General features: G+C 46.3%; 3 protein-coding genes across 6 annotated transcripts in view; 1 reads left to right on the top strand and 2 right to left on the bottom strand.

Moving 5' to 3' along the window:
* LOC116986296 (opioid growth factor receptor-like protein 1) overlaps nucleotides 1-11,655 on the bottom strand; it is a 22,544-nt gene extending 10,889 nt beyond the window's left edge. The window contains exons 1-2 of one of the 2 annotated variants that reach the window (XM_033041683.1): nucleotides 11,377-11,655; nucleotides 2,307-2,675 (exon numbers count right to left, since the gene is read on the bottom strand). In XM_033041683.1, the coding sequence (XP_032897574.1) occupies nucleotides 2,307-2,675; nucleotides 11,377-11,436 (429 nt within the window). In that variant the 5' untranslated portion in view covers nucleotides 11,437-11,655. Of the gene's footprint in view, nucleotides 1-2,306; nucleotides 2,755-11,376 lie in introns of those variants that run through there. The other variant, XM_033041684.1, reaches the window with a different exon arrangement.
* On the top strand, nucleotides 11,605-21,972 carry tomm34 (translocase of outer mitochondrial membrane 34). Of its 3 annotated transcripts, none has more exons than XM_033041691.1 (8): nucleotides 11,676-11,816; nucleotides 11,857-12,055; nucleotides 12,939-13,038; nucleotides 14,263-14,415; nucleotides 16,484-16,644; nucleotides 17,368-17,509; nucleotides 18,194-18,320; nucleotides 19,881-21,972. In XM_033041691.1, the coding sequence occupies exons 2-8, from the start codon at nucleotides 11,914-11,916 to the stop codon at nucleotides 19,983-19,985; spliced, it is 930 nt and encodes a 309-aa protein (XP_032897582.1). In that variant the 5' UTR covers nucleotides 11,676-11,816; nucleotides 11,857-11,913; the 3' UTR covers nucleotides 19,986-21,972. The 3 variants fall into 3 exon arrangements, with proteins under 3 accessions (XP_032897581.1, XP_032897582.1, XP_032897583.1); XM_033041692.1 differs by having other exon boundaries at nucleotides 11,684-11,796; XM_033041690.1 differs by having other exon boundaries at nucleotides 11,605-12,055.
* LOC116986298 (embryonic polyadenylate-binding protein B-like) overlaps nucleotides 21,586-21,972 on the bottom strand; it is a 30,748-nt gene continuing 30,361 nt past the window's right edge. Inside the window, exon 15 of the mRNA XM_033041688.1 lies at nucleotides 21,586-21,717. Within this exon, the coding sequence (XP_032897579.1) occupies nucleotides 21,657-21,717 (61 nt within the window). The 3' untranslated portion in view covers nucleotides 21,586-21,656. The remainder of the gene's footprint in view (nucleotides 21,718-21,972) is intronic.

Here is a 21,972-nt window from a genome sequence, read left to right as displayed (position 1 = left end):
TGAAAGCGCACACCACCAGACTCAGGAACAGCTTCTTCCCCTCTTTAATTAGACTTCTGAACGGTCTTTCCATAAGCTAGGGTACTGTCTAATTCACTTCCAACTCATTGCAGACATTTGACAATGGAACTGATGCGCTACAATGCTGGGAAATATATTCTTTACTCTCTCTTCCCCTTTGCTCTACCTATTGTATTTGAGTTTGGCTTGACTATATTTATGTGTAGTATTATCTGATCTGATTGGATGCTATCCAAAACTTTTCACTGTACCTAACTGGAATGACAATAATAAACCTAAACAGAAATGTTAATATAGTTCTTGTGTCCATTGACTTAAACACCTGATACTATTCAGTTCAACATTTTGCAGGCTTCCCTTTTCACTATAATCTGTGACATTAACTTTATATTTTTCAATTAGGTCACCTCTCCTTACAAATTTCAGACAATGTAGGTGGTTGCTGCCCTCTTTGCATTGTCTCAAAGGCAAGTACATTGATTTAGAAGTAGGCTGACATATGGCTTCTCTAGAACTCCATTTACTGGCATGGTCTCTCCCACAACAACCTTATCATAAAAATATCTGTTGTATTTTGCTTCCCATTTGCTTTCTAGATTGAAGTAAGAAATTGCCGGAATAGGACATGTGGCCACTCAAGCTTTCATCAAGTTCAAGTTTATTGTCACATGCACCAATTGATACAGTGAGATTTGAGTTACCATCCAGCTACACGAATAAAAAAGAACACAACCCACGATAGAATTTAACATGAAAGTCCCCGCACAGCGGAATCAACGTTTCCCACTTTGAGTGAAGGCAATAAAGTTCAGTCCTCTTCCTCCTCAGGTCATGATTTCATTAGTTACAGGAGCAGAATTAGGCCATTTGGCCCACTGAGTCTACTCCTCCATTCAATCATGGCTGATCTATTTCCCCCCCTCAATCCCATTCTCCTGCCTTCTCCCCATAATCTTTGGCACCCTCACTAATCAAGGACCTGTTAATATCCGCTTCAAAAATACCAATGACTTGGCCTCCACAGCAATGAATTCCACAGATTCACCACCCTCTGACTAAATATATTGCTCCTCATCTCCTTCCTAAAGGTACGTCCTTTTATTCTGATTTGATCTTGGCCTCCGTTTCCCCCACTGATCTCATTGACTCCGTCCTCATCATTGTCTGCAAGCCTGATACATCGTGACTCAGTATCCAGTTCTCTATGTTAGGAAGCTTCAAAAATATATTCTGAGAGTCTTCAATGGGATATAGACAGTGAGTCAAAGAGTCTTGCAGCATGGAAACAGGCCTTTCGGCCCAACTTGCCTATGCCGACCAACATGCCCCAACTGCCCATGTTTGGGTGATATCCCTCTATGTACCTGTCCATATGCCTTTTAAATGGTGTTGTAGTACCTGCCTCAACTATCCCCTCTGGCAACTCGTTCCATATATCCACTATCCTGAGTGTGAAAGTTGCCCTAGGTTCCTATCAAATCTTTCCTCTACACTCTAAGGCAAGGGTTCCCAACCTGGAATAAATTTACCTGGGGTAAAAAAACCCAGGGGGTAAATTTCGCCTACCCAGGGGGTAAATTAGTTGATTCTGGATTTGTACATATTTTTTCTCATTGACTGTTTGGTTCTGGTATCTGTTCATCATTAGTTGTTCATAAATAAATGAAATAACATTATTATGTGCTATTAAAGTTGCTAGGGGTAAACGGGATGGAAAAGGTTGGGAACCCCTGCTCTAAGAGAGCGAGTCAGAAGAGGTAGTTGACGCAGATACTAAAATAACATTTAAAAGATATTTGGACAGGTACATGGTAGATGGGGCATCTTGGTCAGCGTGGGCAAATTTGTCTTGATTGAAATCGTCACCATGTTTTCCAGAGATGCTGCCTGACCCGCTGAGTTACCCCAGCACTTTGTGTCCTTTTGGGCCGAAGGGCTTGTTTCTCTGCTGTGTAACTCGATGATATCAATCAGAAGACACGCTTCCAGGAAACACTATGCATTTAAGAGTCATAAGAATGTAAAGCGCAGGTCAAACGCAGGTGGGACGAGTGGAGATGGGGCGTCTAGGCCGAAGAGACAGTCTCCCTGCTGTGCGACTCTGACTAAGTGAAGGCCGGATTGCATGCAGATACATACAGCACACTGGAGGCCCGTGTGTAGGTGTGGGTCGCTGCCGGTACTGGAGTGTGGCGGAGCGGGGACTCCGCTCTGCACCAGCCGCGGCCCGGGCGAGCTGTCAATCAAGCGCAAGAGGGTGCGCACCCCGAACCCCGGCTTCTCACCGTCTGCGGCCGCTCCGGCGAGCCGGCGGGCGATGGCGAGCGTCCCGGCTCCTCTTCGCTCTCCACCCAAGTGGAGTCGTACTCCTCCTCCTCCTCCATCCTACCGACCTTCCCCGGCTGCGGCCAGTGCTCGGGCAACGAGAGAGGGGAGGGGTAAACTTTACCCCAGATAAATCCGCAGAGGGCGATGAGGTAGGGATGAGAGGCAACTGTTTGCACAAGACGGTGTGTGTGAGAGAGAAGGCGAGAGAGGGAGGGAGAAGGAAAGAGAGAGGGAGGGAGGAGTCTATCGTACAACCAGGAAATGAGAACAAAGCCGGGTTGTTTTCGCTGCGGTGCAATGGTTCCTCTTGTCGAGGGGGAGGTAATCTGGAAATATAAAATGCAGGAGAGATTTTAACAGCGGTTACACAGGAACATGCCATTCAGCGTACAGTCAATATGATGCCCAGATAAACCAATCTCCTCTGCCTGCACGTGATCCATATCTCTCCATCCCCTGCATATCCATGTGCTTCTCTAAAAGCCTAACATAGCTGCCTGCACCAGCACCCCTGGCAACGCATTCCAGGCACCCACCACCCTGTGTAAAAAAAACCTGCCCTGCACATCTCCCTTAAAATTTGTCCCTCTGACTTTAAAGCTATAGCACTGGAACATACACCACAATGTCCATACCGAACATATTGCCAAATTAAACTAATATCCTCTGCAGGAACATGATCGGTTTCCCTCTATTTCCTGCATATCCATGTGCCTGTCTTTCAAGAAAGAGCTAGATAGGGCTCTTAAAGATAGCGGAGTCAGGGGATATGGGGAGAAGGCAGGAACGGGGATGATCAGCTATGATCACATTGAATGGCGGTGCTGGATCGAAGGGCTGAATGGCCTACTCCTGCACCTATTGTCTATTGTCTATCTCTGCTAATGATCCGGAAATCAAGCAAGACATCACAGTGAACGTCATTGTCAAGGATCCATTGAACCCAACAAACTTTCTAATCACCTATTTATCATAATGGAAGAATCTGAAGACTGCGGTAGCTTCTTAAAGTAAGGACAATACTCTTGCAGTTGACTCGAAAAAGAAAGGAGATTCAGACTGCTATGAGTAGCTATGAAAAAGATCCTGGCAAACTAAAGGAAAAGGTTGATAAAGAGATGCAAGTCTTTAAAGCAACATTCGGCATACTGTATGACTTTAGACTAAAAGCAACATCTTGGTAAGACCGATAGCGAAGATATGTCTGCTCCGAAGCCAAAGAAGATTGAAGAATCACCAAAGAAGATTAAATGCCAACACATATTACATATTTTTGTTTTTGATAATATGTAAAGCTTTTATAGCTCCTTTTAATGTTTATTGGTAATTGTTTTGTTATATGCGTAGAACAATTAGGGGCTGGTGTGTAGGAGCCATCCATGCTTAGGCTAGTTACTGTTGGCATATTGTCTAGATATTTCTAGCAGTATTATTTTGAACGTTTGGGCGTGGACATTTGATACGCGGATGGGCGTTACATATATCATAATTGGAGAGGGAGTGGCCAGATCAGACCAGCCACGAGAGTTGGAGAGAACACAGTAAGAACGGAAAGTTACAATTTGTATAAGAATAGAGGATCTGGTATGTTCATCTTTTTGTCAGTACAACTATTTCAATAAAGAACCAATTGAGCTGGAAATCATACAACTGGAAGATCCGTTCTTTTGTCTGCATAAGATCACTCCCACATTCCCCTGTAGTAATGGCAATGGAAAGTTGGACATTGAAAAGTTAGAAATTGCCATTACAGATTGCAAAGCTGTACCTCTTGTCTTTGACATTTCCACCCTAAGGAAAAGGTTCTGACTGCAGTTATGCCATTCATAATTTATATACTTCTGTCTGGTCTCCCCTCAACCTCTGACGCTCTAGGGAAAATAATCCAAGTGTGTCTAATATCTCCTCATAGCTAATACCCTCTAATCCAGGCAGCATTCTGATAAACCTCCTCTGCACTCTCTCCAAAGGACAAGGTGGGCTAAATGGCCTGTTTCCGTGCTGTACAGCTCTATGGGCCTATCCCTTCCTAATAACCCTGTCTCCCTGCCCTGCTGGCTTCAAGGATATGTGGATAGGCACTCTGAAGTCCCACTGTTCCTCAACCTTTCTAAGTATCACACCATGCCTTGTTTGTCTTGCCAAATGCTGAACATTAGATATTTCTGAATTAATTCCATTTACCAATTAAGTGCCAAGCTAACCAAAATTGGACTACATTCATTGGAGTGACAAGGATGAGAGGGAAACTCATTGAGATTCAAAGAATTCTCAGGCATCACTACTAGCAGCACGGTGGTGCACCAGTAGAGTTGCTGCCATACAGCGCCAGAGACCCGGTCTTAATCCTGACTACGGATTAGTCCTGCTGTCTGTACGTTCTCCCCGTGATCCGTGGGTTTTCCCGGGTGTCCGGTTTCCTCCTACAATCCAAAGACCTACAAGTTTATAGGTTAATTGGCTGTGGTAAAGATTGCAAAATTCCCTAGAGTATAGAATAGTGCTAGTGTACAGGAATCACTGGTTGGCGTGGACTCAGTGGGCCGAAGACCATGTTTCCACGCTGTATCTCTAAACACTAAACTAAATAGGTCAGGTATCAGTTGAAAAATGTACCAGGGGGCAGACTCAAGTGTCCTCAGAGTAAGAGGTAAAGCATTGAGGGTCAAAATGGCAAAATTGTCTTTGGTCGGATTGTTGCATTCTTATTAATTCTCTTTTTCCAGGAGTTGTGGAAGCCCAGGGTTTAAGTATTTTTAAAATAGACATGAATAGATTTTTGGTCACAACAAGAATAAAGAGAGGTGGAAACAAAGAACTGCAGATGCTGGTTTATGCCAAAGATAGACACAAAGTGCTATAGTAACTCAGCAGGTCAGATAGCCACCTCTGGAGAAAATGGATGGGTGACATTTCGGGTCGGGACCCTTCTTCAGACTGCCTGACCCACTGAGTTACCCAGCACTTTGTGCCCATTTTAGGAATAAAGAAACACGGAGAGACGGCAAAGAAGTGTGTTGAGGTACAGGGACTTAACCTACAGACTCAGAACTGCTGTAGATTTGGGAGCAACAGCAGCAGGAGTTTAGCAAGAGATACGACTGATTGGCTCTAGCCCAAGTGGGAGGAGAGAAGTGAAAACAGTTAAAGTAGAGGCCAAGGACAGGCAGACTTGACTCAGAACTGCTGTAGTTTGGGAGCAACAGCAGCAGGAGTTTAGCAAGAGATACGACTGATTGGCTCTAGCCCAAGTGGGAGGAGAGAAGTGAAAACAGTTAAAGTAGAGGCCAAGGACAGGCAGACTTTACTCAGAACTGCTGTAGATTTGGGAGCAACAGCAGCAGGAGGTTAGCAAGAGATACGACTGATTGGCTCTAGCCCAAGTGGGAGGAGAGAAGTGAAAACAGTTAAAGTAGAGGCCAAGGACAGGCAGACTTTACTCAGAACTGCTGTAGCTTTGGGAGCAACAGCAGCAGGAGTTTAGCAAGAGATACGACTGATTGGCTCTAGCCCAAGTGGGAGGAGAGAAGTGAGTCAGTGCCGGGAAAACAGTTGAAAACTGAGGAATTTGGTTTGTAAATTGGTAAATCAGACAATTTATCAGTCAATTTAAGCAAGACTGCTCTTAGGGGGCGGCGGTGAGTGAGCGGCCTTGTGAGGGAAGTGCCCTGTGAGTAAAGTGTGAGTCTTTGGCTCGAGAGTCTTCGGCTCTGGAGAGGAGACCACGCAATACGCTTGAGAGGTAGAGACGAAAGAAGGAGATGTCAGGCAAGCTGATTCAGTGCGATGCTTGCAGTATGTGGGAGGTCAAGGACACCGCTGGTGCCTCTGGCTGCTACAAATGCGAGAAGTGCATCCAGGTAGAGCTCCTGAAGGGCCGTGTTGGGGAACTGGAGAAGCAAGTGGATGACCTCCGGTTCGTCCGAGAAACGGAGTCGTTCCTCGACAAGTCCTACAGTACGATTGTTACACCTAAGGTACTGGAAGAGAGAAGGTGGGAGACAATGAGAACGGGAGGGAAGTATGGAATGCCAACGTCCCCGGGTGTTGTACCTCTTGTGAACAGGTTCACCCACTTAGAAGCTGTCGGGACAGAAGAGGTGTTTACACTGGGCGACGGACTGGCTTGTGATGCGAATAGGGCTGTTGAACCAAAACCAAAAAGGCCTAAGGCAGGCAACGTCATTGTAGTGGGAGACTCCATTGTGAGAGGTACGGACAGGGGTTTCTGCGGCAACAGACGGGATGCGAGGATGGTGTGCTGCCTTCCTGGTGCCAGGATCCAGGATGTCACGGACAGAGTGCAGAAAATCCTCAAGGGCGAAGGTGAACATCCGGAAGTGGTAGTGCATGTCGGCACAAACGATGTCGGAAAGAAGGGGATGAATATTCTGCAGCGTGACTTTAGAGAGCTCGTAAAAATGCTGAAAAGCAGGACCTCCAGGGTTGTTATCTCCGGTTTGCTTCCAGTTCCTCGTGCTGGCGAGAGCAGGAACAGGGAGATACGGGACCTGAACGTGTGGCTGAGGAACTGGTGCACGGGGCAGAGATTTAGATTCTTAGATCACTGGGATCTGTTTTGGGGTAAGGGGGAACTGTACAAAAGGGACGGATTGCATCTTAACAGGTGGGGGACCAGCATTCTGGCAGGCAGGTTTGCCACTGCTACACGGGTAGTTTTAAACTGAATAAGGGGGGTGGGGTGTCGAATGGGATAGTGGAGGATGGAGTTAAAGGGAAAGGGTTTCTTAAATGTGTGAGTGTAGAGACAGAGGGGTGTAAAATGAGGGTAGAAGCAATAGGTAGCAAGGTGAAAAGTAAAAGTGGCAGGCAGACAAAACCAGGGCAAAAATCAGAAAGGGCCACTTTTCGACATAATTGTATAAGGGGTAAGAGTGTTGTAAAAACAAGCCTGAAGGCTTTGTGTCTCAATGCAAGGAGCATTCGTAATAAGGTGGATGAGTTGAATGTGCAGATAGCTATTAATGACTATGATATAGTTGGGATCACGGAGACATGGCTCCAGGGTGACCAAGGCTGCGAGCTGAACATCCAGGGATATTCAATATTCAGGAAGGATAGAGAGAAAGGAAAAGAAGGCGGGGTAGCGTTGCTGATTAGAGAGGAGATTAACGCAATGGAAAGGAAGGACATTACTTTGGAGGATGTGGAATCGGTATGGGTAGAGCTGCGAAACACAAAGGGGCAGAAAACGCTGGTGGGTGTTGTGTACAGGCCACCTAACAGTAGTAGTGAAGTTGGAGATGGTATCAAACAGGAAATTAGAAATGCGTGCGACCAAGGCAAAACAGTTATAATGGGTGACTTCAATCTACATATAGATTGGGTGAATCAAATTGGCAGGGGTGCTGAGGAAGAGGATTTCTTGGAATGTATGTGGGATAGTTATCTAAATCAACATGTAGAGGAACCAACGAGAGAGCAGGCTATTTTAGACTGGGTATTGAGTAATGAGGAAGGGTTAGTTAGCAGTCTTGTTGTACGTGCCCCCTTGGGCAAGAGTGACCATAATATGGTTGAGTTCTTCATTAGGATGGAGAGTGACATTGTTAATTCAGAAACAATGGTTCTGAACTTAAAGAAAGGTAACTTTGAGGGTATGAGACGTGAATTGGCCAAGATTGACTGGCAATTAATTCTAAAAGGGTTGACGGTGGATATGCAATGGAAGACATTTAAAGACTGCATGGATGAACTACAAAAATTGTTCATCCCAGTTTGGCAAAAGAATAAATCAGGGAAGGTAGTGCATCCGTGGATAACAAGGGAAATCAGGGATAGTATCAAAGCGAAGGATGATGCGTACAAATTAGCCAGAAAAAGCAGCATACCGGAGGACTGGGAGAAATTCAGAGACCAGCAGAGGAGGACAAAGGGCTTAATTAGGAAAGGAAAAATAGATTATGAAAGAAAACTGGCAGGGAACATAAAAACTGACTGCAAAAGTTTTTATAGATATGTGAAAAGAAAGAGATTAGTTAAAACAAATGTAGGTCCCTTGCAGTCAGAAACAGGTGAGTTGATCATGGGGAACAAGGATATGGCGGACCAATTGAATAACTACTTTGGTTCCGTCTTCACTAAGGAAGACATAAATAATCTGCCGGAAATAGCAGGGGACCGCCGGTCAAAGGAGTTGGAGGAATTGAGTGAAATCCAGGTTAGCCGGGAAGTGGTGTTGGGTAAATTGAATGGATTAAAGGCCGATAAATCCCCAGGGCCAGATAGGCTGCATCCCAGAGTACTTAAGGAAGTAGCTCCAGAAATAGTGGATGCATTAGTAATAATCTTTCAAAACTCTTTAGATACTGGAGTAGTTCCTGAGGATTGGCGGGTAGCAAACGTAACCCCACTTTTTAAGAAGGGAGGGAGAGAGAAAACGGGGAATTACAGACCAGTTAGTCTAACATCGGTAGTGGGGAAACTGCTAGAGTCAGTTATTAAAGATGGGATAGCAGCACATTTGGAAAGTGGTGAAATCATTGGACAAAGTCAGCATGGATTTACAAAAGGTAAATCATGTCTGACGAATCTTATAGAATTTTTCGAGGATGTAACTAGTAGCGTGGATAGGGGAGAACCAGTGGATGTGGTGTATCTGGACTTCCAGAAGGCTTTCGACAAGGTCCCACATAAGAGATTAGTATACAAACTTAAAGCACACGGCATTGGGGGTTCAGTATTGATGTGGATAGAGAACTGGCTGGCAAACAGGAAGCAAAGAGTAGGAGTAAACGGGTCCTTTTCACAATGGCAGGCAGTGACTAGTGGGGTACCGCAAGGCTCAGTGCTGGTGGACCCCAGCTATTTACAATATATATTAATGATCTGGATGAGGGAATTGAAGGCAATATCTCCAAGTTTGCGGATGACACTAAGCTGGGGGGCAGGGTTAGCTGTGAGGAGGATGCTAGGAGACTGCAAGGTGACTTGGATAGGCTGGGTGAGTGGGCAAATGTTTGGCTGATGCAGTATAATGTGGATAAATGTGAGGTTATCCATTTTGGTGCCAAAAACAGGAAAGCAGACTATTATCTAAATGGTGGCCGACTAGGAAAAAGGGAGATGCAGCGAGACCTGGGTGTCATAGTACACCGGTCATTGAAAGTAGGCATGCAGGTGCAGCAGGCAGTGAAGAAAGCGAATGGTATGTTAGCTTTCATAGCAAAAGGATTTGAGTATAGGAGCAGGGAGGTTCTATTGCAGTTGTACAGGGTCTTGGTGAGACCACACCTGGAGTATTGCGTACAGTTTTGGTCTCCAAATCTGAGGAAGGACATTATTGCCATAGAGGGAGTGCAGAGAAGGTTCACCAGACTGATTCCTGGGATGTCAGGACTGTCTTATGAAGAAAGACTGGATAGACTTGGTTTATACTCTCTAGAATTTAGGAGATTGAGAGGGGATCTTATAGAAACTTACAAAATTCTTAAGGGGTTGGACAGGCTAGATGCAGGAAGATTGCTCCCGATGTTGGGGAAGTCCAGGACAAGGGGTCACAGCTTAAGGATAAGGGGGAAATCCTTTAAAACCGAGATGAGAAGAACTTTTTTCACACAGAGAGTGGTGAATCTCTGGAACTCTCTGCCACAGAGGGTAGTCGAGGCCAGTTCATTGGCTATATTTAAGAGGGAGTTAGATGTGGCCCTTGTGGCTAAGGGGATCAGAGGGTATGGAGAGAAGGCAGGTACGGGATACTGAGTTGGATGATCAGCCATGATCATATTGAATGGCGGTGCAGGCTCGAAGGGCCGAATGGCCTACTCCTGCACCTAATTTCTATGTTAACACCTGCATTTAATTTTTAATTTGTATATTTAATAGACAGGGAATTTATTCTCTTGGAAGTTAACTTTAAATGTTACGTCTGAAAATGTCTGGACAGCTCAGAGTGCTTTCAGGAAATCGAAACTGAACCTGACTCAGTTTGTAGTAATTGTTTGTTTCAAAAATAAAAATATAAAGTTTCAGTTTCAGTTTGAGTTGAGGATTATTTCAGACAATCGGCACTTTCAGCTTGCATTAGAGGCCCTAAATCTTTTTTTTTCTCTGAGTATTCTCAGTAACACACCCATTGTAACATAATTTAGACTTTGGACTTTAACTTTAAAGTTTAGAGATGCAGTGTGGAAACAGGTCCTTCGGCCCACCGAGTCTGCGCCAATCGGCAATCATCCCGTACATTAGTACTATCCTACACACTAGTGAAAATTTTCAATTTTACCAAAGCCAATTAACTTCCAACCCTGTACATCTTTGGAGTGTGGGAGGAAACTGGAGCATCCAGAGAAAATCCACGCATTCACAGGAAGAATGTACAAACTCTGTACAGACAGCTCCCGTAGTTAGGATCAAACATAGGTCTCTGGTGCTGTAAAGCAGTAACTTTACTGCTGTGCCACTGTGCTGCCCATCTATGCCATTATGCATCTCAATTAGTTTACTTCCCATTCTTCTCACTCCAATGAGCGAAGGCCACATTTTTGTTAGGTTGGCATTGAATTGGTAGATGGAATTTACTTCAGAGTAAGTTGAGGCATTTGGGTAGGTCAAAGATACTTAGAAAGGTCGAGGAACAGTGGGAATTTGTAATGCCATCCACAGCTCTTTGCAAGTAGCAGAGCAGGGCGGCAGGGTTAGTAGGAAGGGATAGAGCATAGAGCTGTACAGAGTTAGAGTCCGCGGTAGAGCACAGGGGAGACCCTGCCCTTTCTCCCATAAAGTCGAGCGGGTTTACATGTTAATCTGTACAAATTATCCCTAGTGTGTAGGAGAGTGGTAGTATACGGGAATGATTGCTGGTCGGTGCGGTTTAAAGGCCATTCGGCTCATCTTGTCCATGCTATACGTGTGGGCATACCGGACTAGTCCCATTTGCCGGTACACAAAAATGCTGGAGAAACTCAGCGGGTGCAGCAGCATCTATGGAACGAAGGAAATAGGTAACGTTTCGGGCCGAAACCCTTCTTCAGACTGAACGTCGAACAATCTTTGTTCAATACGTACCAGGGCCCCATCCCCGACCTCTTCCTCCGTTTTCATTTTTTTTTCTCTAACTAGTCCCATTTGCCGGCGTTTAACCCATATCCCTCTACAACCTTCCTATTCATATATCATAGAAATGTATCTTGAAGTGTATCCCGAGGCTGGGATTGGGCCTTGGGCAGCGCAGGCGTTACGCAAGACAATTGCAGCTGTTTGTTGCGTTGTGCGTGGGAGCCGGCGCCTCAGTGGTTAAGGCGGCAGGGCGGGGCCGGGAGTCGGACCAGCCTCAGTCCGCACTTCCTCTTTCTTTCTCTCTCAGTCGGCTCAGTCACAGTCACCGGCTCTGCATCACCTCCACAGGCCCAGCATCCACTCCCACAGGCCCCGCATCCACTCCCTCAGGCCCAGCATCACTACTACAAGCCCCGCATCACTACTACAGGCCCCGCACCACTACTACAGGCCCCGCATCGCTACCACAGGCCCCGCCCGTCCTCCCGCGGCCCCGGGCCCACAGCACAGACCCGTCTCGTCCCCAGTGAGCGGCTATCGGGCACGATGGCGGCCCGCGGCCGGGCCTCAGGCCCTCAGGCGTCCGCGGCGAAGCTGAAGAGCTCGGGCAACGAACTATTCCAGCACGGGCGCTACGGAGAGGCGGCAGGCCGCTACTCGGAGGCCATTGTGCGACTGCAGGAGGCCGGTAACTGGGGGTGGGGTAAAGAGGCGAGAGGAGGGGTAAAGGGCTGAGCGAGAGAGAGGAGGGGGGGGGGGGGGGTTAATGGACGGGCGAGAGCGAGGGGGGGGGGGGGGGGGTAAGGGAGGAGAGAGACTACTCCCCTCCCTTACCCCCCTCTCCCCTCCCTTACCCCCCTCTCCCATCCCCCTTCTCTCCCTTACCCTCTATCCCTCCCTTACCCCCTCTCCCTTACCCCCCTCTCCCTTCCCTTACCCCCTCTCCCATCCCCCTTCTCTCCTTTACCCTCTATCCGTCCCTTACCCCCCTCTCCCATCCCCCTTCTCTCCCCTACCCCTCTATCCCTCCCTTACCTCCCTCCCCTCTCTTATCCCCTCCCTTACCCCCTCTCCCATCCCCCTTCTCTCCCATCCCCCTTCTCTCCCTTACCTCTCTATCCCTCCCTTACCCCCCTCTCCCCTCCCTTACTCCCCTCTCTTCTCCCTCTCCCCTCCCTTACCCCCCTCTCCCCTCTCTTACCCCCCTCTCCCCTCCCTTACCCCCCTCTCCCCTCTCTTACCCCCCTCTCCCCTCCCTTACCCCCCCTCTCCCCTTCCTTACCCCAGCTCTCCCCTCCCTTACCCCCCTCTCTCCTTTCTTACCCCCTCTCCCCACTCTCTCCTCCCTTACCCCGGCTCTCCCCTCCCTTACCCCCCTCTCTCCTTCCTTATCCCCCCCCCCCCCCTCTCTTACCCAACTCTCTCCCCCTGTACCTCCACCTTCCCCTCCCTGCCTGATCCCTTACTCCTCCATCCTCCCACCCCTTTCCATCAGTTGTTCATGGGGCCCATAGGCCCGTTGTGCCTACTGTCAATGATGTGAGTCCTTTTTCCCCTTTGTCTTGCTTCAGGTACAAAATGGCCGGAGGAATTGAGCGTTCTGTATTCCAACCGAGCTGCCTGTTATTTAAAGATTGGAAGTTGCAGTGACAGTATAAAAGATTGCACTGCGTATGTATCCGAGCTACAAGAACTAAAGCAGCAATGTTAGGATTGTTACAAAGGGTAGTAATTTTAGGGTTCGATTACAGAAGCTCCATAGTTAATTTCATCTATCCTAAGCCAAGAATTGGGAATGAAGTCAAGAACAAAATGTCTGATACGCACAAGTGCTTATCTTTGGGGCACCCTCTATAGCTTAATTTGGGTTCTTAGGTAAAGTTTTATTGTTGTCAAGTATACTGAGGTACAGTGAAAAGTTTTTGTTTGTATGCCTTCCAAAAAAATAAGATAATACTAAGCATGAATACAATCAAAACAAGAGACCCAAGAGAAAAATACCAAACTGCAGCGTGTAGTTCCTCAATAATGTTCCAGAGAAAAAGTCCAATGTCTGTAATGGGGTAGATTGGAGAATCGGGACTGAACCCTAGTTTATGGAAGGACTGTTCAGAAGCCTAATAACAGTGGGGAAGAAGTTGTTCCTGAGTAGTGCACACCTTCAAGCTTCTGTACCTTCTGTACGGGAGCAGGGAGAAGAAGGAATGATCAGGGGGGGGGGGGGGGGGGGGGGACAAATCTTTGATTATGTTGGCTGCTCTCCCGAGACGGCATGAAAAGTAGAAGTCAGTGGGGAGTCTGGGCGACATCCATAGCTCTCTGCAATTTTGTGTAGTCCTGGGCAGAGCTGTTCCCAAAACAAGCTGTGAGGCAACCGACAATAGGCTTTCTGTAGAAGTGCATGGTGCATCTGTAGAAGTCAGTTTAGTTTTTTAGTTTCTAGAGATACAGCATGGAAGCAGGCCCTTCGGCCCACTGAGTCCACACCGACCAATGATCGCCTGTATCTTAGTTCTATCCTACACGCTAGGGATAATTTATAGAGGCCAGTTAACCTACAAACCTCGCACATTTTTGGAATGTGGGATGAAACTGGAGCACCCATTGAAACCCACGCAGTCACAGAGAACGTACAGACTCCGTACAGACAGCACCTGTAGTAAGCATCAAATCTGGGTCTCTGGCGCTACGGCAGCAACTTTACAGCCCCTTATTAAGAGTTGTTGGAGACATTCTAGATTTCCTCAATCACCTGAAGAAGTAGAGGCATTTATTTTTTTGGTTGTAGCCTCAATGTAGTCGCATCCTTCTATAGCTTGGCGATCAGAGCAACACACTCTACTCCAAGTGCAGTGGGTTAATGAACGTCGCTCTGTCTTGTGGTTCTCCCACCAGGTCTTTGGAGCTTGTTCCCTTCGCACTGAAGCCATTGATCCGTCGGGCTACTGCATACGAGGCGCTGGAGCGGTACCCCCAGGCGTTTGTGGACTTCAGGACGGCTACACAGCTGGACGGCAACGTTCAGGCTGCACAGGATGGCATGAACAGGTATGCATGTAGGAAGGAACTGCCGATACTGGTTTTTATAGAAAATAGGTGCATTCAGGCCATTCAGCCCTGCGAGCGAGCACCGCCATTCAATATGATCATGGCTGATCATCCAAAATCAGTACCCCGTTCTGGCTTTTCCCCCATATCACTTGATTCCCTTAGCCCTAAGAGCTAAATCTAACTCTCTCTTGAAAACATCCAGTGAATTGACCTCCACTGCCTGTTGTGGCAGAGAATTCCACAGACTCACAACTCTCTGGGTGAAAAAGTTTTTCCTCATCTCAGTCCAAAATGGCCTAACACTTATTCTTAAACTGAGACCCTTGGTTGTGGACTCTCCCAACATCTGGAGTCCACAACCAACAGCCTGCATCTACCCTGTCTTAAGAATTTTATATGTTTCTATAAGATCCTCTCTCATCCTTCTAAATTCCAGCGAATACAAGCCCAGTTGACCCATTCGTTCATCATACGTCAGTCCCGCCATCCCGGGAATTAACCTGGTGAACCTACGCTGCACTCCCTCAATAGCAATAATGTCCTTCCTCAAATTAGACTATCTTCTGAAGATATATACAACATGCTGGAGTAACTCAGCGGGACAAGCAGCATCACTGGACAGATGGAATGGGTGATCTTTCGGGTCAAGACCCTTCTTCAGACTGAAGAAGAGACTTGACCCAAAACGTCACCCATTCCTTCTTTCCAGAGATGCTGCCTGCCCCGCTGAGTTACTCCAGCATTTTGTGTCTATGAACAGGTAAGCAGTGGGCAAAAGCTGCAGGAGATGCAGGTCCCTGAGGGGGTGAAGCAGCCGTGCCCAGCACGTCAATGCAGTCAAAGAAAGCCCATCAATGCCTCTCCTTCCTTAGAAGATTGAGGAGATTTGCAATGTCAATCAATACTCTCTTGGACTTCGACAGGGTGTACGGTAGAGAGCATATTGATTGGTTGTATCACTCCTGGTCCGAGAACACTGATGCAATTATAAAGAAAGCACGTCAGCGCCTCTACTTCCTGAGAAAATTACGGAGAGTCGGTATGTCAAGGAGGACTCTCTAACGTCTACAGGTGCACAGTAGAGAGCACGCTGGCCGGTTGCATCGTGGCTTGGTTCGGCAACTCGAGCGCCCAGGAGCGGAAAAGACTACAAAAAGTAGTAAACACTGCCCAGTCCATCATCGGCTCTGACCTCCCTACCATCGAGGGGATCTATCGCAGTTGCTGCCTCAAAAAGGCTGGCAGCATCATCAAGGACCCACACCATCCTGGCCACATACTCATCTCCCCGCTACCTTCAGGTAGAAGGTACATGAGCCTGAGGACTGCAACGTCCAGGTTCAGGAATAGCTACTTCCCCACAGCCATCAGGCTATTAAACTCAACTGAAACTAAACTCTGAACATTAATAGACCATTACCTGTTTGTTTATTCATGTGTGTATATATTTATATAATGGTATATGGACACACTGATCTGTTCTGTATTCATGCCTACTATATTCTGTTGTGCTGAAGCAAAGCAGGAATTTCATTGTCCTATCTGGGACACATGACAATAAACTCTCTTGACTCTTGACTCACAGTCTGGGTTGGGTGTTTGAACACTTGGGAATAAGAGGTTGCAGATAGTGGTGAACACTGCCTGGTCCATCACGGGTATTCTCCTCACCATCAAAGGGATCTATAGCAACCAGCATCATAAAAGACCCACACCACCCCGGCCGCACTCTCATCTCATTCCTATCGTAAGGAATACGGTACTGCATTAGACTGAAAACTGACCACCATGTTCAAGAACAGCTTCTTTCCAACAGCTGTTGAACACTGCAACACAACTTCAACTATGAGCTATGGATCACCGTTCCATATTCTCCAGAGTTGCTGCCTGACTCGTTGAGTTACTCCAGCACTTTGTCTTTTTTTAAAAAATAAATCAGCATCAGTTGCCCTAGAATGGGTTAATGATGGTGAGGTGGTGATTGCCTTGTTTTGGATTGCTGTTGTTTCCTTCCCGTCTGCCTTGCAAGTCATCTTCCTTTGTTTATCATCCATCCCCTTTGCAGAATGAGGAAGGTGTTGACGGAGAAGGATGGAAACAATTGGCGTGATAATCTCCCTCCTATACCGTCCGTGCCCGCCACACATCAGCGGAAGTGGAGACCCAACCTTCCCGGAAATACGGGCGCGGAGACGGCAACTATACAGCAGAATGGAGACGGCACAGGTCAGTCGCTCAGACCAGACATGAGGCATAGATAGGGTAGACAGTCGGAGCCTTTTCCGCCGGGGTGGAAATGTCAAAGACTAGAGGGCACTATGCCTGCATATCTTTAAATTTGCCCCTCTCACCTTAAAGCTGTGCCCTGTAGTCTTTGACATTTCTACAGTGGGGGGAAAAGATTCTGACTGTCTACCCTATCTAAGCCTCTCATAATTTTATATACTTCTATCGGGCCTTCTCTCAAACTCAGATGCTCCAGAGAAAACAATACAAGTCTGTCCAACCTCTATTTGTGGCGCAGTGGTAGAGCCGTTTTCTTACAGCGCCATCGACCCAGGTTGAATCCTGACTGCAGGTGCTGTCTGTATGGAGTTTATACGTTCTCCCTGTGACCGTGTGGGTTTTCTCCGGGTGCTGCGGTTTCTTCCCACATCCCAAAGACGTGCAGTTTTATGAGTTAATTGGCTTCGGTAAAATTGTAAATGGTCCCTAGTGTGTAGGATAGTGCTAGTGTCCAGGACAATCACTGGTCGGCATGGACTCAGTGGGCCGGAGGACCTGTTTCCACGCTGTATCTCTAAAGTTATAACTAATGCCCTCTAACGGCATGGGTTTGGCGCACGGGGAGTTAATGGGCATGGGGAAGATGGAGATTAGCATGATGCACAAGGCAGCCCTGGAAGCCTCTTGAGAGGAAGACTAATCCCGAATGGTTGCTTTATCCAGCTTCCGCCAGCCTCGTGCAAGCCAGATCTTTGAAGGAAGCAGGGAACGCACTGGTGAAGAAGGGAGAGCACAGGAAGGCAGTGGAGAAGTACAGTGAAAGCCTGAGGCTGAACAGCAAGGAGTACACCACCTATACCAACAGGTAACGAGCAACATTAGTCTGGGTCAAGGTCGTAGCACAGTGATGTAACTGGCAAACGAACCAGGAACAGCTTCTTCCCACTCTTGTTATCAGGCTTCTGAATGGTCCTTCCATAAGCTAGGGTACTGTCCAATTCACCTCTACCCCATTGTGGACATTATACTTTGTCTCTGGAACTGTTGCACTACAATGCTGAGAATGAGATTCTACGCTCTATATCTTCCCCTTTGCTTTAACCATTGTACTTGAGTTTTACTTGATTATATTTATGTATAATATTATCCGATCTGTCATAGCAGGCGAACAAAAGCTTTTCTCTGTACCTCGATACATGTGACAATAATAATCTCAACCTAAAGAAATCAGATCGAGTCTAAAGAAGGGTTCCAAGCCAAAACGTCAGCTATTCCTTTTCTCCAAAGACGCTGCCTGATCAGCTGAGTTATACCTGCACTTTGTGTCTATCTTTGATATAAACCAACATCTACGGTTCTTTCCTATTCAAATCAGACCTCATCTTTGTGTTAATTCAGGCAACCCTCTGTAACCATTCCAATGTGTGGGGGTCACTAGAAAGGTTGCATTCATTACCCATCCCTGATGATTAATTCAGCTGCCAGTGGCTCTGGTTTTACCTGCTATCTGCCCCTAATTTCCTGAACTGGCCTGTGTGGTTCCTGGCAGGGCTCTGTGTTACCTGAACCTGCAGCAGTATCGTGAAGCAGAGAAGGACTGCTCGTCCGCTTTGGCCTTGGATCCTGCAAACCTGAAGGCATTCTATCGACGCGCACAGGCTCGCAAAGAGCAGAAGGTAAGTAAAATACAACTGGCAAACGTGTTTAGATTAGAGATACAGCATGGAAACAGGTCCTTCGGCCCACCGAGTTCACATCAACCATCGATCACTGTTCACACTAGTTCTATGTTAAACCACTTTATCATCCGCTCCCTTCACACTGGGGGCAATTTTTATTTTTTTATTTTTTAATAAATTTTTATTAGAGGCATCTGCATATCATAATCCAAACCAATGCAGACTTTGTTTAACGGTTACATATTAAATATCCAGGATTTCAGGGACCCAGTTACCAAAGTAGCTGGGATACTCCTTTATCAGTTACGTACACTGGGGGCAATTTACAGAGGGCCAATTAAAATACAAACCCACACGTATTCGGGATGTGGGAGGAAACCGGACACCCAGAAGAAACCCATGTGGTCACAGGGAGAACGTCCAAGCACCACACAGGCAGGTGTCAAGTGGGGCTCAAGTACTTCCTCCGTTAGTTCGTTCCATATACCCATCACACTGTGGAAAAAGCTGCTCCTCAAGTTCCTATTAAATCTTTCCCCTCCCACCTTAAACCTATGTTCTCTGGTTCTTGATTCCCCTACTTTGATAAAAAACTATGCATTCACCCTATCTGTTCTCCTCATGATCTTATACACCTTTATAAGATCACCCTTCAACCTCCTGCACTCGAAGGAATAATGTCCTAGCCTTCCCAACATCTTCCTAAAGCTCAGGGCCTCGAGTCCTGGCAACAGCCTCCTCGACCTCTCTGCGCTCTTTCCAGCTTAATAAAGTCCTTCCTAAAGCTGGGTGGCCAAAATTGAACACAATACTCCAAGCATAGCTATGCCAACAATTTGTACAACTGAAACATGACATCCCAACTTCTATAATTCAGTAGGTCACAAAGTGCTGGAGTAAATCAGCAGGTCTGCAGACATCTCTGGAGAACATAGATGGGTGACCATTCGAATTGGGAACCTTCTTCAGACTCTGAAGAGGGGTCCTGACCCAAAACGTCGCCTAATCGTCACCTAATCATGTTCTCCAGAGATGCTGTGTGGTCCGCTGTGTTTCTTCAGGGCTGTGTGTCCTTTTGTGTAAACTAGAATCCTCAGTTTGTTGCTTCTACACCTCTATACTGATAAAAGCCAATGTACCAAAAGCCTCCCTGACCACCGTAAAACCACTTTCAGGGATCAGTGTACTTGCACTCCTCAATCCCTCTGCTCTGTTTCAAAGTGATAGGAGCAGAATTAGGCCATTCAGCCCATTGAGTCTGCTCCACCGTTCAATCATGGTTGATCTATCTTTCCCTCTCAACCCCATTCTCCTGCCTTCTCCCCATAACCTTTGACACTCTTACTAATCAAGAATTTATCAATCTCCACTCTGAAAATATCCATTGCAGTCTAAGGCGATGAATTCCACAGATTTGCCACCCTCTGACTAAAGAAGTTTCTACAATAAATCTTGACTTCTCCAGATGCTTGAGGTTGGTTTGTTTTGCAATATTGTATGGCCACAACAAAGGGTTGATTGGAAAGAGCGCTCTAGGTCTTACTTTTATTTCCTCAGAATTACAAGGGCAGCCTTGCTGATCTTCGAGAGATGCTGAAACTGGATCCAAACAACGCGGCTGGGCAACGTCTGGTCCAAGACATTGAGAAGCTTGTTAAATAAAAGCTTGCTATGTGGGAGTCTCGAAGACACTTGCTGAGACGACCTCACCCTTGAACAAATTTTGGGGGGGAAAACCTGTGCTTGTTGCATATATGGATTTGCATTTGTTTTGCTTTTGCAAATACTTTTCTGAAAATCTGGTCTGACACCAAAGAGAGCGTTGGGATTAAGCTGTTTTAGAATTGTAGTTGGTTTGATGCAGATTGTGCCTGTCCTCGCACAAAAGAGACACTTGTAAATAGAGGCAGCTCCTATACAGCTTGCATCAGAATCCTTCACCTGAATTAATCCAGGATTGCACAGATCAATACTATAGATCTAAGACTATAAATAGCGACAGGCCTGTTTGCAGATTGAGTTCCTGAGCAGCAAAAGAGCATCTAACATTCTTTTTAAACAGCATTATTTGGAAAATCTACAACAATTGGGTTCTGTTATTTCTTGGTTATTTCTTAGTTCCCCACCCCACCTTGGTTTTTCTAGTGATTATGTTTTGTTCCTTGCCGGGTATACTCCAATTATATCTGTCCAATATCCTAGACGTGTTGACTTTTGGATTCAGCTGACTACATGCACAATTGCACGCACATTCAGTTAGTAGAGGGTATTCAAATCACTCCTGTCAGTGAAACCTTAATGTTTCTGTTCTTTTAAATGTAGTTCATTCTGTGCGGAAGGGGAGAGTAATGGAGTGATTGTCTTTGTTCACTTGGTTCATTAAATCGACCATTTACCTTGTGCTTCCATCTATGCCACCTCTTCAGTAATCTGTCAGACGCTTTACTTGTGTGTCAGTTGCACTATCGGGCTACATTTCAGCTGGGAATGAGCCTGCCTGAGGAACAATACATAGAATTTAACGGCAGCATGAGAGCATGTGTATATAGGAACATATTTCAGTGTTGTAGGAGGAAAAGCTTCCAGGGAATTAACATTAGAGCTGGTTGAATGGAGAACCTGGGAGGACCAATCCACCTAAAGAGATGTTGAAAAATTACCACACTGTCCACAAATGCCAGAACCATAGAAATCTGCTGGGACTAGACACAAAATGCTAGAGTAATTCAATGGGTCTGGCAGCATCTCTGGAGCAAAGGAATAGGTGACGTTTCGGGTCTGAACCCTTAGGACCTCTCTGAAGAAGGGTTCCGACATGAAACGTAACCTGTTCCTTTTCTCCAGAGATGCTGCCTGACCCGTCGAGGTACCCTGCCATTTTGTCTATTTTTGATATAAACCCTCTGCAGTTTCTTTCCACACACTTTGCTAAGATTTTGGTCAGTTTTGTCAGCACTAAACTCTGGATTCATTCATGGATTAGTGCTGTTTAATTGGAGCCATCTCATGTCAGGCAATGGAATGGAGATATGGTGCTTTTTGACTCGCCACTAACAGATGCCTAGACCAAATGTTCCAAACACCCCGTACAATATTCCCAGTTCTTCAACTACAGAGCAGACCTACTGAGAGAACAAGTGGGTATATAAACTAGTCAAATATCACATGGTTGCAATGTGAATTGTTGAGTTGAGTACTGGCCCATTTCTTCCTGTGCTCCAGGTGTCCTAGCAAAAACTTTAGACACACAGTGAAACTTTTCTTCCTCCCACCTCTGATCTATTGACAAGGAGGATTTTCTTTAGCCCAATTGTCATACTTGAGGTACGGAAGTTATATAGCCATGAGAATATAGAACTTAAGCAGTGTAGATGGAGCAGATTTGACAGCATTTGTGGCGGGTAGAGACGGCTGTGACCCCTTGCATTTAAAGTAGGGAAGAAGTTTTTAGCTGAGGTCAAGCTTTGTGTTTACCGTCAGAAATCAGACTGTCTCTTTGGTGAAGTCATGTTTATTGCAGATTGAACTGTTAATAACCTTCCTGCCTCAAGCATGGTTCCAGATATCTCAGGCATTCAATGGTGTGGTTTGGATCTTGTATTGCACTGTAAATCTCAAACTCAGGTATTAAACTGTTAATAAATGACAA

The sequence above is a fragment of the Amblyraja radiata genome, chromosome 23, assembly GCF_010909765.2.
Source record: "Amblyraja radiata isolate CabotCenter1 chromosome 23, sAmbRad1.1.pri, whole genome shotgun sequence".
NCBI lineage: Eukaryota > Metazoa > Chordata > Chondrichthyes > Rajiformes > Rajidae > Amblyraja > Amblyraja radiata.
The sequence above is the reverse complement of the archived record's forward strand: the minus strand, read 5'-3'. Positions and strand labels throughout refer to the sequence as shown.

Excerpts from the sequence above, each read along its gene's own strand:
- tomm34 (XM_033041690.1), top strand. The coding sequence starts at position 11,914 with ATGGCGGCCCGCGGCCGGGCCTCAGGCCCTCAGGCGTCCGCGGCGAAG. Across the intron at positions 13,039-14,262 it reads AGTATAAAAGATTGCACTGC|GTCTTTGGAGCTTGTTCCCT; the intron begins GTATGTATCCGA and ends TTCTCCCACCAG. Across the intron at positions 16,645-17,367 it reads GCAGAATGGAGACGGCACAG|CTTCCGCCAGCCTCGTGCAA; the intron begins GTCAGTCGCTCA and ends TGCTTTATCCAG.